The 15,765-nt window shown below is 37.5% G+C and overlaps 1 protein-coding gene across 1 annotated transcript in view; it reads right to left on the bottom strand.

The window, feature by feature from the left end:
• VAV3 (vav guanine nucleotide exchange factor 3) overlaps window positions 1-15,765 on the bottom strand; it is a 165,555-nt gene that overhangs the window by 95,353 nt on the left and 54,437 nt on the right. Inside the window, exons 3-5 of the mRNA XM_074152877.1 lie at window positions 7,800-7,858; window positions 6,840-6,905; window positions 4,024-4,132 (exon numbers count right to left, since the gene is read on the bottom strand). Coding sequence (XP_074008978.1) covers window positions 4,024-4,132; window positions 6,840-6,905; window positions 7,800-7,858 — 234 coding nt within the window. The remainder of the gene's footprint in view (window positions 1-4,023; window positions 4,133-6,839; window positions 6,906-7,799; window positions 7,859-15,765) is intronic.

Here is a 15,765-nt window from a genome sequence, read left to right as displayed (position 1 = left end):
GTAGCCTAATAAACAAGAATACTATCACATCCTTTCTGAAGCCTATTTATCAATTTGTAACAAGGCATCCTTCAGCATATCCCTGACTGTATCTTACCCTTTTTTGCCCAGTGTAGGGAATCCACGTACTGCACGTAATAGACCTACTGACTAGATGTTACTCAAATACAGGGGCTAGAAGTCCTAGTCAGGACTAGAAATTTAGTACTGCAGTTCTTTCCATTAAAAAAAAGATGTTTAGCTTTTCAACAAAAGACTTTTCTCCTCCAGGAATAGCAAAACTTCTAGACTGAAATTTTAACAATTAGCTCTTAGTATGCCCAAGAGCTAGACTTCTTCCACTCCCTCTCTCTGCTATCAGACTACTTGATGCACCTGCTAAGCACACCACAGTAAATAACAAGCCGCACTTTAACTGTTCATGAGCCACATACAGTTCCTATGACACTGCTTGGCCACCAAGAGTGGGAAATGTATTCCTACCACCTAAACTAGATGCCAGGTTGCAAATCATACAGACAGAATAATGCTTCACACTTCTATTTGCTGTTCTGACACATCTCCTTTACCCTTCTGTCTCCATGTGACTCTACAAGCAGCTCCTGCAACTGGAACATGGCTTCTCACTCTCATCTACCAGGTGCTGAGTTATCTCAGAAATTACTCTTTAAAATCCAGTTGGTACAGTTTAATGTTTCTTGTGGGGAAATTAATAAGTGCCATCCTTATCAGCTGCAGACAGAAGTAACCATTTTCCAAAAATACAGTCTGTCACAAGTAGAAACGTACTTTGTGAGCATCATCTGATGATCAGCCTCATCTCAAAATCTATCCTTTACTCCCAAATTCTTTGGCAGGGGGAAGTGGGCACTGTCACAGTTACCCATAGTTAATTAACCAAATAAAGTAATAGAATTAGACATTATTCAGGCTTTTAGTTATTTTTTCACCTTTACCTTTGTGAGCTCAATACTGCTCAAATTGTTTGCAGTATTTGCACCAATACAGAAGTTGTTGGACCCAACAGGAGTTTATATCCATTTGCAAAAAGTGTGGGGGAGTTGTTGTTCACCAACTCTCCTATGAGCAATGCAAATAAAATCCTGGGATTCCGCTTAAAACCATTCACTTCAGATATATGCTCACCTAACCTAAACAGGTCATTCACATAGGCACTTTTGGCAGAAATTAACATCATCGATTTTCTATCTGTACCACAAACTTTTAGAATTTGAGTGCAATAAACAAAAGGAGAGAAGAAATATTAAATAATGTGTGAATACCAGTAAAAGTAAAAAAAATTACCTTTGAAAGTCAGCTACTGCTAGAGAAAATTTAATGGAACAGTTTACTCCACAAGATAATGACAATAAATGAAGGATGAGGGAGATGCAAAGCATTTTGGCTGCTATAGGAGACTCTGAAGTATTGGGTTCTTCTAAAAATCTACTTGAAGATTGTCCTGTGCTAGTGTTTTCACATGCAAGGAATTCTCACATAGGATTCAAATGAAAGAACTGCACAAACTCGTCACATTAGCATGCAGTGTATTTATAAACCTGAGAGGAAATCATCACAACCCAGAAATAATTACCACGTTCAAGAATGCTGTCACAGCAAAACAATTATAATGTCTCCATTCGGTACATGTTGTGGAAAAAATATTTTGCTGTACCATGTTTTCAATTTTCATTTACTGTTTGTAAGAAAGAAATACAAGTCTGTTCAATCTGAAGTATCTAGGCTAAGATGCAACTAAAATTAGAACGTGAGAGTTTCTGATCGCTGTATTAATCATTTGCTAGAAACACGAATATGCAGGAGTGACATTTGTGACAGGAAAAAAGAATCAGAGAAAGTTTACACACTACCAACTGCCAGAGATTACCAACTCTTACGGTTGAAGAACAAAAAAAAAAGCCACCCACACTCATTATGTGAAACCCAGGACTTAACGCATTTTGAGTTTCAATATGAAATGAAAACTCAAAACAAGATCACAGTAAAGATTTCCTATGATTCAAACACTGTTCTAAAACATTCTGCCTGCAAGTGAAAGCAACTTCATTAGATATAAAACACTTTTCTCAACTTAATTGTTATTCAGCTTTCATTGAGTAACCTAAACTTTGGGAAGTAAATAAAATTAAGCAAAATGTGAAAAACTAACATAACTTTCCGCTTATCTCATCTTTGATTTACATGCATTACCTGCAGGATTTTGTATTAACAGAAAAACAGGCTTGAAAACAATATTGTTATATTCAAAACAATAGAGATTAACAACAGGCAGTAATCTTCACAAAGAAAAGATAATGGTAACTTTGGAGAATCACTATAAAAGCAGAGAACACAAATCACATCAGCCATCTCCTATACTTGTATTGAAAAGATACACAAGGCTAAAAAAAAAAAAAATTAATAACAACATCACAAAAGATTAAGACCTTTAAAATTTCTCGCTGCTTCATGTTACTACATGTACTGGTTTCAGCCAAGATAAAAGTTAATTTTCTTTCTAGTGGTTGCTGTGTTTTCAGATTTGGTAAGAAGGTAATGTCAATAATGCATACTGATTTAGTTGTTGCTAAGTGATGTTTATACTAGTCAAGGACTTTTTTCAGCTTCCCATAGAAGATGGGAAGTAGTGTAGACAGAACAATAGAATGACCAATGGAATACTCCATACCATTTTGTATTACTAAAAAGCAATATGGAAAAGTAGAGACAAGTTTCTAATTTAAGACAACAAGAAGCATAACATAGCTTCACGTCAATACAGAGGAATAAAACAACTGTCCTAAAAAACATATCCTGTCATGGCCACAGACTAACATTTTCCAGCTCAGAAAGCACAGCTCTGAGGAAGGGCAGACAAGTACGTTAGGGTTTCTCACAATTAGCAAGTAAATTTTGTTTCCCAAGTTTAGATTTTTAAGACAGTTTTGGAAACTGAACACAGTACCTTTATATGACAAAGTAAATAAGCTACTTATCCCATTCTCAGTAAGACCAACCTAATAATCAATAAAACCTACATGGTCAAATGAACAGGAACTTCATTGGTATGAAACAATTATTAGTTGTCCCTGTAAGATTAGTTATCCAAATTATGGCTGAAACAACAGCATTTCACACTTCTCTAACTTAAATTTGGAAATGGAACACTTTGAAGTAAGCAGTTAATTTAATTGCTCTTAAAATAGCCTGTAACTCTTATTATTCATAACTGGCAAACTTAAACAAATAAGTAATTATTGTATTTCATTCAAAAGCTACATTTCTTTCAAAAAATTACCATAGTTAATTGTCCTCGCTTCAGCTGGGATAGAGTTGTTTGTTTTTGTTTTTTTTTTTTTTTTTCTAGTGGTTGCTGTGTTTCAGATTTGGTGTGAAAGGAATGTTAATAATGCATATTGTTTTACTTGTTGCCAGGTAACATTTATATTTTTCAAGGACTTCTTTCAGTTTTCCCATAGAAGCTCATGGAATGGCCAATAGAATATTCTGTACCATAGGTGTCATGCTCAGTATATAAATGGGGTTAGCAGCAGGGAAGAAGGTTGGGGGAAGCAGTACTCAAGATCACTGCTCAAGACAGTGCCAGTTCAACAATTTACTGGGTGGTGACAGTGACTTGGGTCTTCTTTATTGTTATTTTTCCTTTCTGTTAGTGTTCTATTAAACTGCCTTTATCTCAGCCCACGAGTCTTTTTTCCTTTCCCTTTCCCCTCCTTTTCTCCCTCTTCTCCCTGCCCTTCTGGGGGAAGGTGGAGAACTGCGCAAACAGCTGTCCTAAGCTGACAGCTGGGGTTAAATCACAACATTAACATTCAACCATTTGCCAAAACAGCCCACAAAGTCTTACACCGGAGACAATGCACTGCACATGACAGCTCTGGATGCAACTGAGCATGAGTGAAGTTTCAGTACAACTAGCTATAAAGAGATAATTTCACAAATATTAACTTTCAAAAACATAACTACTATTGCTCAAAAAAAACTAGAAATTGGAAAACATACAGGTTGCTGTGCTGCTTCATCTTTCATTAGGTCTTCATAAACCTCCCCACCTTCATCTTCTCCATAGACGCAATCATACAACTCCTCATCTTCATCAACACCAGTTTCACTGAAAGGAAGAGACAATAAATAAAAGCTGTGCAGCACAGGTAAATTACCACCAGCTCTGCAAGGGACCACTCCTCATAGGAAAAGATTTCTACAGTAAAAAAACAGATTAATAGAACTATCTAATGAAAGGAACTAATTAAGGGAAATTAAGTCCATTAATGTTCTTTCCTCAATGCATTTAAAATACAATTGTACAAAATCAACACAACACTGAAGACAGGAACTAAACCAGGCCCCAAAAGCAGCTTGTCAGGACAGTTTTGTCACAAGGTACTGTCCAGCTGCTCCCTTCGTCCCTTTTCCCACCACATTCAGAGAAGAGGAGCTTACTGACTGATACAGGTCTCCTTCCTGCCTAGGAAGGAGGACCACCACCAACCAAAAAAAATATGCACAAGAAGTGTCCTCATATAACTCAGCCTACAGAAATACTTCAGCATAAAGTCAATGCTCAACATGGCTCAACCCTACACTCAGCTAATTCAGCTTCATTAGAGTCAGTCCTGCTGGAGTTTTGCCTAGTTTGCATTAGGACTGTATCAAGCCCATAATATCTTTCACCCACATTTTTAGGGTATGTCTACAAAAGAACTCTAAAAGATATTGAAAATAGTCCAGTCATAATAATACAGAGACTCAATCAGATATACTGATAATTTTGAGATTTTTACTGTTGGAAGACAACACTGAAATCTTTCAAAGTAAAAAGAAACGGTTGAGGATCAGTCCACTAGAACTAGGAAGGAGAACCATTTCTGTAAGTGCATCATCAGTACTTAAGAAGAGGAAATCAGAAGTTCTACTGGCAGACACCAATGATTTCAAAGAAATCAAAATAAATGAGAATTGCTACCAACACAGCTGCCACATGGACTACTTGGAAATGCCAAACAAAATCACTATGTCTGTAGTCGGGACTATATAGAGAAACCAAGTGAATTTTTTATTTCTCATTCAATATGTTTTGTTTTGGTTGGTTGGTTTGGCTTTGGTGTTTGGGTTTTTTTTTTTTTTTAATTGACGACATCAGAAGGATAAAGTCAGCAAGCGTTAGAAGACAGAAATTGCTCACATTAATTCCTTTCCAACAGATACCATGCCCCAGGAGAGCTAGAAAGCTCATGCGCTCCAGGTTAGTCTAACATTTCAGCTTGCACCAGTGGGGATGCTGTGCTAGCATTTCACATTAAACACCAGCAGCTGTGTCAGATGCAGCACAAACACACTCCATTTTACCACCTACGCTCCAGGGAACAAAAGCTGGCAAAAGGTAGACTAAGGATCAAAACATTTAACTACTACAGCTCTTTCCAACAGAAAGCCTTAAATTCATTCTAAATTCTTTAGACACCATTTAGAAGTCAGGGATAATTAAATTAATTTCAGTCAAATACACTTACTAATTTGAGAGAAACTAAAAAACGTGAACCATTTGCATCATTCACTGGTATTTTTGTTTCTTATGAAGACAGAAGACTACAAAAGTAGTTCTTTACTTGCTCCACAATTGAGACAGCATGTAACTATCAAATTTCAGTGAGTAATATTTGTAATCTGATGCAAAAGAAGAGCTACGAATCTCTATTTCTTTTGTAAGATTTGTTAACCTTTTTTTTTAAATGAAGACTGTCTCCCAGTACTGAATTTGTATACCTATTGAAGAACTGATAGAAATATTATTTTCAAACAGTGCTAATGCCACCACATCTAAGAGATAAGGACAACACCTCTAGCCCACTTAGGTCTCAGAGGAGTCTGCAACTCCTACCTTCTGCACATTCAGCTACACAGAGTGAAAAGCAGCTATCTATGCGACAGCCACGCAGCTGCAGGAGACAAGGATGGGCTTTGCAGGGATGGTGATAAATTGAGCGATGTCAACTGTGGTGGGGTTTCCCTTCTTTATAGGCAATAAAGAAACAAATCCACTGTGTGAACAGCAGCTACTTCACCACATTGCAGTAAGTGACATATAACGTGGCCAGAGCCAAGATAGAGCCAGATGAGCACTAGTGAGGTGAACACTGATGAACTTTGAGCTTTGGCAGAGTGAGCTCCAATCCTAGCTCTTGTCCAACATGATTCCTAATGGATCTTGAGAAATCCTCGCAATAGGTTACAAGAGTAGTTGTTCTTGACAATTTTTTATGCCCAGATGTATTTATCTCACCAGACTGCAAAATAAAGCAGCAGTCTACCATTCAATACTCTGCAGTATGCTCATGTCTATCTTACTTATACCTCAAAGCCAATGTGAAAATTGGCAATAATTAATGATCCTGCAAACACTTACCCAGAGAGGTAAATACACTCACACAACGAGTTTCACTGACCTTTGGGAAATGACCCACTTGAATTATGATCCAAACACACATCTTCTTTGCAAGTTCAAGACCATTTCCTTGGATCCCTTACAACTGGTACTGTAATTCTACTAAAGCATTCTCATATTACAGACAGAAAATTTAAGCCACATTCATTATTAACTGTGCTACCAATGCCCTCTATGAAACAAGCTTCTTTACATATATAAATGTGTTACAATCATTCAGATAAGCTTTCATAATTAATCGTTCTTGGTCAGCATAATGGCTTACCAAATAAATATCCCATTCTTATTAAAGCTATGTGTTCTATAGCATTATAAATAATAGCATGCAACTGAAAGCCGAAATCTTTAATTTAACTAAAGATTTACAACATACTCTATTAAATCAGGAAGACCTTTGTAGACATCTTCATCATCAACACTTTCTTCTGTAGGGAAGGGCCTATAGAAAGAAAAATAACATGAATTATAGACACCACTAGTCTTATCACATAGTGGGGGCTTTTTTTGGTTTTAAAATTTTCACAAAGATTACCATACGTTAGCATGTTTGTACCTTTCCCTCTTTTTCTGAAGAACAGTATACATGTATTTAGACTTGTATATATGAATTGATATTTAATATAATAAAAAACCCTACTGGACTGGGTTGTTATAAATCACTACTAATACACACCATTGTCAGTTTTTCAACTGAGAATATTAACTACTTTTTAACACAGGACATGGACTACAGGACTGGCTACGGAAATTTGTCTGTGTTTTAAAAACATCATCCATTTATATATGATAAGACTGCTGAATCAAACCATTCAAGAAGATAGAGAACACTAAAGCACAAAGTTTTTCACTTACTCTCACAGCCCACAATTATAGTTCATGAAGTGAGATTTGGTTGGGGTTTTTTGGTTTCTTTTTGAAAATGAGAATCTCACAAACTCAGCAGTTTTGCTGATTTTTAGAAGGGAGAAAGAAGATTTGTCTTTTGTCTTTACATAGATCAGCACTGCATCAGCCTGACTTACAATTTATGTGTCACAATTATCATACAAGTTGTGTAATACTAACTGGACATTTTTTCACACAAGGTGAAAATCATAGAATGATGATTTTGCAAATGTAGTTCAGACACTTCAGTAAGGGTAACCAGAGGTAGAAGATACCCTTCAGAGTTCCTCAGAGGTCCAGGGCCTTGGTTAGCTCTCCACTGGGCAATTCGGTTTACAACCAGGGAAGTTCTTACTGGGAGACATTGCCTATACTGCCTCTAACAACTTTTCCAAAGAACATCATGCAAGAGGCATTATTCCCACCATTCAGTAGGACAATAACATACCTTATTCCTGTGCCTAATGCGATAGGAGTGCGAGAAAGTTTTGAAAGTGTTTCTATCACCTGGAGAAGAAGGAAACAGAAACCATGATTAGTTGTAGAACAGAAGCAACAAAACATTTTGTTCTCCATTTTTTAACTACCAGTAACACCATTTCACTGATATAAACACCATTTTACTGATATAAACAGAATCTGGCTGTGCCAAATACTGAACTTCCACAGCTGGTATTGTGCACAGAGGAATGTGATGGGAGCACAAAGAGAAGAAAAGATAAATCTCTTCATTTAAAAGTTTTAGCACAAGTAAAAGCCAATTTAAGTGGATTTAAAACTAGGTCGTATATGTCACAAACTAGACATTCAATTTTCAATTGGGCTTGAATGCAATTGTAATCAATTGTAATCAAATTTTATCTTACGGACAAGATTTTTTTCTATTGTAGCTCCAGATAGAAAAGCTGAATTAATTTGAGCTTTTCCAAACACTGGCCAGAAGAGGGAGCCAAATGCCAAATCAGCAGAAAGCCACCTCTTCAGGACTGGCTTACAAAGGAAAGGTAATCTTTTATTAGCCAAACAGTAAAGAAGCTGCACATTTGAGCCCATAAGCTTTGTTTATTTTTAGAAGATGGCAGCAGTCTAGAAGATCTCATTCTGAGAAAATACCTCCTGTAAGTGCTCACGGTTATACAATAAGAGAGGGAGAACATCAGGGAGGGTAGAATACACGTACATATAGTCAAGTACATGGAGTTATTTTGCTGTCAGCTGTAATAATACAAGACCAACTTGTACTCTGCCTCACATGGCCTCTCTGTCACAAATATTTTCTCTTATTTTGAGCACTATCAGATTGGCAAGTCTGATTTGCTAAAGAGAGAAAAAGAGCCAAAATGACACTCTGAAATTCCATACTTCAAATGACAAGATTCCCCTGAACTTCCCAGAAGTTTCAAGTTGGGTCTTTACAATTTGAAATCCTTATCAGGCTGAAGTGAAATCTCCAAAGAAGGTTTTTACCAGTAGTATAAAAATTCAGTATAGCAATTCTAAGTTCCATGGGCATTTGGGAATCATCTCTACAATTAAAATTGTTTATTTTTGAAGTTCTAATTACAAGACTATCCTGACCATAAAACACAGAGTTAAAAGTACGTCTCTCAAAGGAAGGACAATGACATGTTTATGCAGGAGAATGACAAAGTAAAAACCACAGAGAAAAATCACCAACCACAGAGCCTAGACTGAAGTTACAAAGCCTCCAGAGTGAATCATGTCTCATACACAGATCAGTAAAATTCAGAATCAACTAAGTTATACTACTTCTGTGAAAGGAACACTTCGGGTTAATTTAAGCTGCTGTGAAAATTCATGTCACAGAAAATCTGGCTTTGCCTTACAGAAAAGTCAAAGAATAATAAAAACAAATCAATATGCTATGAACATAATCAAAGGTGCTGACACATTAATACCCCTATGAGTAGAAGAACTACAATACAGCCTAGAATAAGTTTTGGAAATTGTGAATAAAAGTTGATTGAAGTTAATTTAAAACTACGTCACATTAGTCAGGAGGTCAAAAAGGAAAAAAGACCCCTTTGAAAAGTCTTGCTGTTGCAGGGAAGTTCTGGTTTCTGTACCAGACAAGAACCTGCCTCTGCACACCTGCGAGAATCCCAGTGCAGGACTGCAAGGACTGCTAAGCTGCATGAGACAAGACACTATGGAAACTTAACTGAAAATTCAACAGCTGGCAAAATCATCTGTCCTGACAGATGGGTGAACATTGATTGGCAAAATCACAGGAAAACAGGTTTAATGATTATCAAAACAGAGGGGGGCAAGTCTGGTGAACTAAATATCCCTTTCTTGTTTCAACGTGTTATTTCCCAGCACACAGAAAATCTTTTGCAAACTATTCCACCCACACAAACCCTTTTCCTTAGAGGAATTCTCACTTATCTAGCATAATCAAACCCAGTAGAATTATGGCTTACTCTTCACAGCTAATTATGGTTGCTTCAAGATAACACAAAAAAGATCTGTACAAAACAAAATTATTAATTTTACGAAGATAACTAAAAAATGTTATTCCCAAAATGTACCACCAAATTACATTTTACAGATATCAATATGTACACAAAGAAAAGCAAGGCTTATAAATTAAGAAGAATAGAAAAACTTTTCCAGGAACTGATGTGAAACCATCATTTAAGGAAGAAAAAAGAAAAAACAGCAGGGGTGAGAAGGGGTGAGAACCACCACACACTGAGGAAGCCAGAAAAGTGTTTATGAGAACATGCACACATAGGAAAGAAGACAGAAAGGAACTATATGACTAGAGACAACAGAAGACAACTAATAATTTTCACTGCTCTTAGAATGGAAAAGGTCTGGCACTTCAGGGAAGAGCAAACTAACATGCTAGGAAGCCAGCGGGCAGACTTCTATCCAAAACTGATCACTGGATAATCCGCTCAGAAAATGGTAATCATCACAACAGCTGTCAGTATCTCAGAGAAACACTTCATTCTCCAGAAGCATGCAATAAAGCATGGCCACGCTGGCATCACAAAAGAGGAAAAGTAATGGGCAGAACTATAGAACTATTCTTCTATTTCAAAACAAAACAATTAAGAACTTAAGACCATCAACCACCCCAGTGTGTATTTAAGATTAAAATAGGTAACTGTAAACAGACAAAACTTCCACAAAATAAAAGGTAATGCTTGCCCACTGATGGCTCCTATTAAAGCACACTCTGTCAAGAAACAGAAAAGCTTCTACTGAGAGGTCTTTTTCTTGCTGTTGTGGTTTCCTTAAAGAATTCTGAGAAAATGTTGGGATTTTTATTACACATTATATTTTACATTACGTTTATTACATTACATTTTATAGTTACACAAGTAATCATATATGAAACTAACTCTTCTGGTCAACACACTATTTCAACATCACATACACGTAAATGTATTTGCTCCAACATGAAGTGGGGCAACGAAAGATTCTCCTTCCACATGAAATTTCCGTTCTTTCATTCTGAGACACTGCAGGAGCTTCATTAGGAGTTCCTGAATTTCTAGGTCCGCAGGAAAAGTCACAGTTATGTATGGGCTGAGTTGTCAGAAAAACAATCGAGTTTCAAAAGACATTCATCAAAACAATCAAACTAAACCCAGCAAAATGTCCAATTTCCAACAACTGATGAAGAAAGACTCAGGAGTTTTTCAGAACAGTCCTAGTTTGAAGCCCTATACAGCTGATGTGAGGGAAGCTATAATACAGTGCAATTCTGAAATCCAAAATTACAGTGTACCATACACATGAAAGTCCATAACATTCAATTTAATGCTTTTCATGTGCTTTTTTTGCCTTGCTCTCATCCTTTCAGTAAAGCTTTAATCTGTTTTACCCGTTTAACTCTAAATGATTGCCCAGTTCTCTTCCACAGCAAGGACTCAGACAGATGCTCCTGTACCGTTGAACTAGGCTACACTGGATCTTAGCTTAAGTGCAGAAGTAGCACTCCTTGCTTGTACAAAGTCCAGAACAACAGGGCTTCCATGGCTGGCTCTGGTCTGCAACAAACAAACATTCAAAGGGCTGCAGGGCCTTTGCACACATGCTATTACCAGGAACAGGCAGCAAAAACTAGATAGTGAGTGAAGATTCATATTTATGTTCTGGCCAACAAACACAGATGAAAAAAGAAATATTTATATTCCAAAACATCCTGTAACAACTACACCCCTTCACACTGGAAAACTCAATAACTCTCCTGCAGTGAACCCGAAATTGAGAGATGTTAGCAAGAGATTTTCAGGCATAAAAGGGAGCCCCACCTGCACCCGCCTCAATATAGCTCCTTTGCACTGACTAATGCTGTCAGACAGAGGTTAAGCAAGTCTTTAGAAGTCACATCAAAGCTACACTCACTTCAAGAAGATGCGAACATTCAAGTTTGTTTTTCAGTATATAGCCAGTTTATGCAAAATACGCCATGATATTCAAATCTATGGCCCTGCAAGAGGAAGCGTACCTCAGCCTACACCCCAGCGAGTGGCTCTGCTCCTCATTCACGTTTACGGCACAGCTGGCAAGAGCAACGGTCTCACGCTACACATTAACTTTATACTTCATTAATTACTCTTAAAGCAGATTTTTTTTGGCTTGGTACTTATTGTTTCACTTGACTTACTGTTGTAGGTCAGACTCTCCAATTCATGTAAGCACTTTCATATTCCTTGCTGAAACATTATTTTGTAACTTCCTGCAGCCATGCTCTTCAGTAAATCACATCAGATCTCCCTATGCATACTTACAGCAACAGTACACTAGAGGGACTGTTTTACTTCTTTCCATAGCAGTGGTGTGTCTGAGTTTAAAATGTGCCTCATTAAGTATTTTGGTGGGGGTCATTTTCTTTTATTCTTTCTTAAAAGAGAACTTACAAACCATGCAGTTCAAGAACAAAGTATGTTTTGAAAGTATTTTTCCACTTTTAGAAGAAACAGAAGTAAATAATTTTGCAATTCACTGTCTCATCAAACAAGCAACATTTCCTTGCTATTAACAGCTGCTGTCAGGACTAGGGCCATATTTATGTTTCTGATGTTTACCTAAACTGAAAACACGAAGTAATGAACAAACATTGATGGCAACAGTTTCATAGTTTACACCAATAAAAACCTAGGAAAACACAGTTGTGGGTTACATCTTCAAAGCAGTTGTTTCCACGTATGTAGTTAAATCAGAATATGTTTTCCTAAGACACAGTAAAAGTCACCAAGAATTTATAAGCATATTATATATCAAGTCTTTTTTGCAAAATCTAGGCATCTAGCTTAGTATTTGAGTGTCGTATTTTGTTGAAAACTTAGCTTTACTCCCTTCCCTTGAAGTGAATTTCTTTAGCAGATAAGTAGAAACAGATTAGTATAACATAAAACAGTTATTTCCCAATGAAAAATATTTCCAATACCAACCTACTTTTTTATACGCTACTTTTAGATACATGCACATGGGTTTCTTCCCAAACAGGTCTTATTTTACTTTGTCAAATTTTGGGGGGGGGGGGAAATCTTCAATTATAAAGGAAAATTAATCCTTCGGAGAGTTGATAAGCTCCTTGGCTATGCTCTGTCTCCATTCCAGTCTCTAGGCTGGAGGAGTCATCTCGAGCACTCTTATGTTCAAGTAAACTTTAGAGCTTTAATTACGTGTCTAACTAACATGTCCCCTTATCAATTGACTTTGAAATAGTACTGTTTGAGTGGTTGATTTTCAGGCATATAAAAAGTACAGCAGTGTAAATAGTATATAAATAGTATATAAAAATAATACCTGTTAACAATACTACTCTCAAGCTAAGGTCTATTCACAAAGAGAGTCTGATGACTGCATAAGACTGGTTTAGGTACCACCATCTCAGAGGAAACTACCAGAGCTGCAATTTGCTTTCTCAGAGAAGCAAGCATACCTGTATTTTATTATTCAGAACTAAGGATGCTTTTCTGTCCATGCTTGACAAAATCTTAGCATCCTTCACTTTTGCAGTATAATTAACAGTTGTAATTCAAGAATCAATTCCTTCAAAAGCCTATCTCAAGGACACTCAAATTTCAATTGGCAAAGAAGGCATTTGCTCATTTAATATGGTATATGTTATACAAGAGAAATATTACACTCCGTTCTACATAAGCTTCCAACTGGTTTCCAAGTAAAATTTATCAGCAAGAAAACCATGAATAGAAAATGGTTACACATACTTTAGACTATTACATTACACTTTCTGTGGTTTTCCTCATTTCATAACTTGAAAACTTTGATTGAAAGAAGAGCATACTGCTTTTGATATGACAGATATCAAAGGGTTTAATTTAGTAGGAGAAATTCACCCTAGAAGCTTTTAGAGACTCAAATTTAGAGTACAGAAAGGTAGGGAGTCTCGAGATACGTATGTGCACATATTCATTATCTGGATATATACACACACTGCCCAGAGCTCTGAGCAGACTATGAAAAACAAAAAGCTAATCCAAGTGGAAATCCAATGTTCCTAGAGAAAGCAAAGACACATACAATCTGCATCACTAGGGTATGGCTCTTACAAGGCCAATTCCAAATGTCTTATTATCCACAATACTTCAAAGCCAAAACTGCTACTCATGCCCACAATGCTTTTAGTTAAGCTGTTTTGACTCATACATCAGATTGAAGGGGGGGGGAGAAATCATCATTTTACATCCCTGTTATTCAAAGATAAGATGAAATTGTTATACACAAATATATTCTCAAATTACTCATAATAAGGAAAGGTTTATTATCTGCTACTTTGCAGTTTAGCAGGCCCTGGACAACCATGGATCAGTACTTCATTTGGTACAGAAGAGGGGGAGGGGTAAACATATCTTAATATTTTACTGCAATCCATCATTAACTTTTGAACCAAAAGACCACTAAGGAACTGTTACATTTACATTTGCATTTAACTTGGCTGACAGATGCAAAAAAGGACACATAGCTAGACAACTCCAGGGAGATTACACAGCTGCTGATCTAATGAGCATATTATTCTAAGTAAAGGGTGTTCCTAAGTTAAATTGAACATTTTAGAATCATAGAATGGTTAGCGTTGGAAGGGACCTTAAAGATCATCGAGTTCCAACCCCCCTGCCATGGGCAGGGACAACTCCCACCAGAGCAGGTTGCTCAAAGCCCCATCCAGCCTGGCCTTAAACACTTCCAGGGATGGGGCAGCCACAGCTTCCCTGGGCAACCTGTTCCAGTGCCTCAGCACCCTCACAGTAAAGAATTTCTTTCTGGTATCTAATCTAAATCTCCCCTCTTCCAATTTAAAACCATTACCCCTTGTCCTGTCACTAGATCTCCTGACAAAGAGTCCCCCTCTGGCTCTCCTGTAGGCTCCCTTCAGATATTGGAAAGCTGCTATGAGGTCTCCCCGGAGCCTTCTCTTCTCCAGGCTGAACAACCCCAGCTCTCTCAGCCTGTCTTCATAGGAGAGGTGCTCCAGCCCTCTGATCATCTTCGTGGCCCTCTGCTGGACCCATTCCAACAGGTCCATGTCCTTCCTGTGTTGAGGACTCCAAAGCTGGACACAATACTCCAGTTGGGGTCTCACAAGCATTTTGTCTCCAACTGCCTTGTTCTAGTATTGTGTTGGTACTCTGTGTTGGTTCAGGTTAGCTTTAATCAAACCACAAGCCTCTAGGGAAGGAGAAAGGATAAGGGCTCTTCAAAAACAGCAGAATGAATGAAAATCCATTAAAAAGAAAAGAAAAAGAGAGAGAGAGATGGCCTAAAAGCAAACCCTTTGTTTCACATAATGGCACCTCTAACAGGCCCTTAAAAACTAACAGCAAATTTCAAATACCAGCTATAGAAATATACCTCTACTAAATACTGCTACGACATACATTTAAGTGTCGAAGTCATACAGACACAAACCTGTGAAAGCCAATTTATAACCTTGGCACCCACACCAACATTTCCTTAGGAACACAAAAGTCTGCAGACCTCCAGCAGGTAGAAATGTAATAGCCTGGTTTTGTTACACAAAGCTTTACGTATAGCTGAATACTGATTTTCATGTCATTCAACTAATGAAATCCAGGCTTTAGGTGTAGAGCACTGACAGCTGCAATCCAAAGGAAAGTCATAAATTTACTTTCCACGGGAGTGAGTAATCACCAGCTGTGGGATGCTGCCTTTTTCCTCACAGACATTGCCTTCAGCTACCCCAATTCTGACATCTCTTGTCATCTATGTCCATTCTTCCACTTCCACTGAGCTATATCCTCAGGAAATACACCTGATGACTACTCCATCCTTCTTTCCCATCAAGGCTTAGTACTGGCGTAGCAGCAGATAAGGAAAATAGCCCAACTGTCCCAGGGAACCATCGCAGGGAAATGCACAACCCTGAGCCAAGTTTTTTTGTGACTGAC

This window comes from Numenius arquata, chromosome 8, assembly GCF_964106895.1.
Source record: "Numenius arquata chromosome 8, bNumArq3.hap1.1, whole genome shotgun sequence".
Taxonomy (NCBI): domain Eukaryota; kingdom Metazoa; phylum Chordata; class Aves; order Charadriiformes; family Scolopacidae; genus Numenius; species Numenius arquata.
This window is presented reverse-complemented; position numbering and strand designations above follow the sequence as displayed.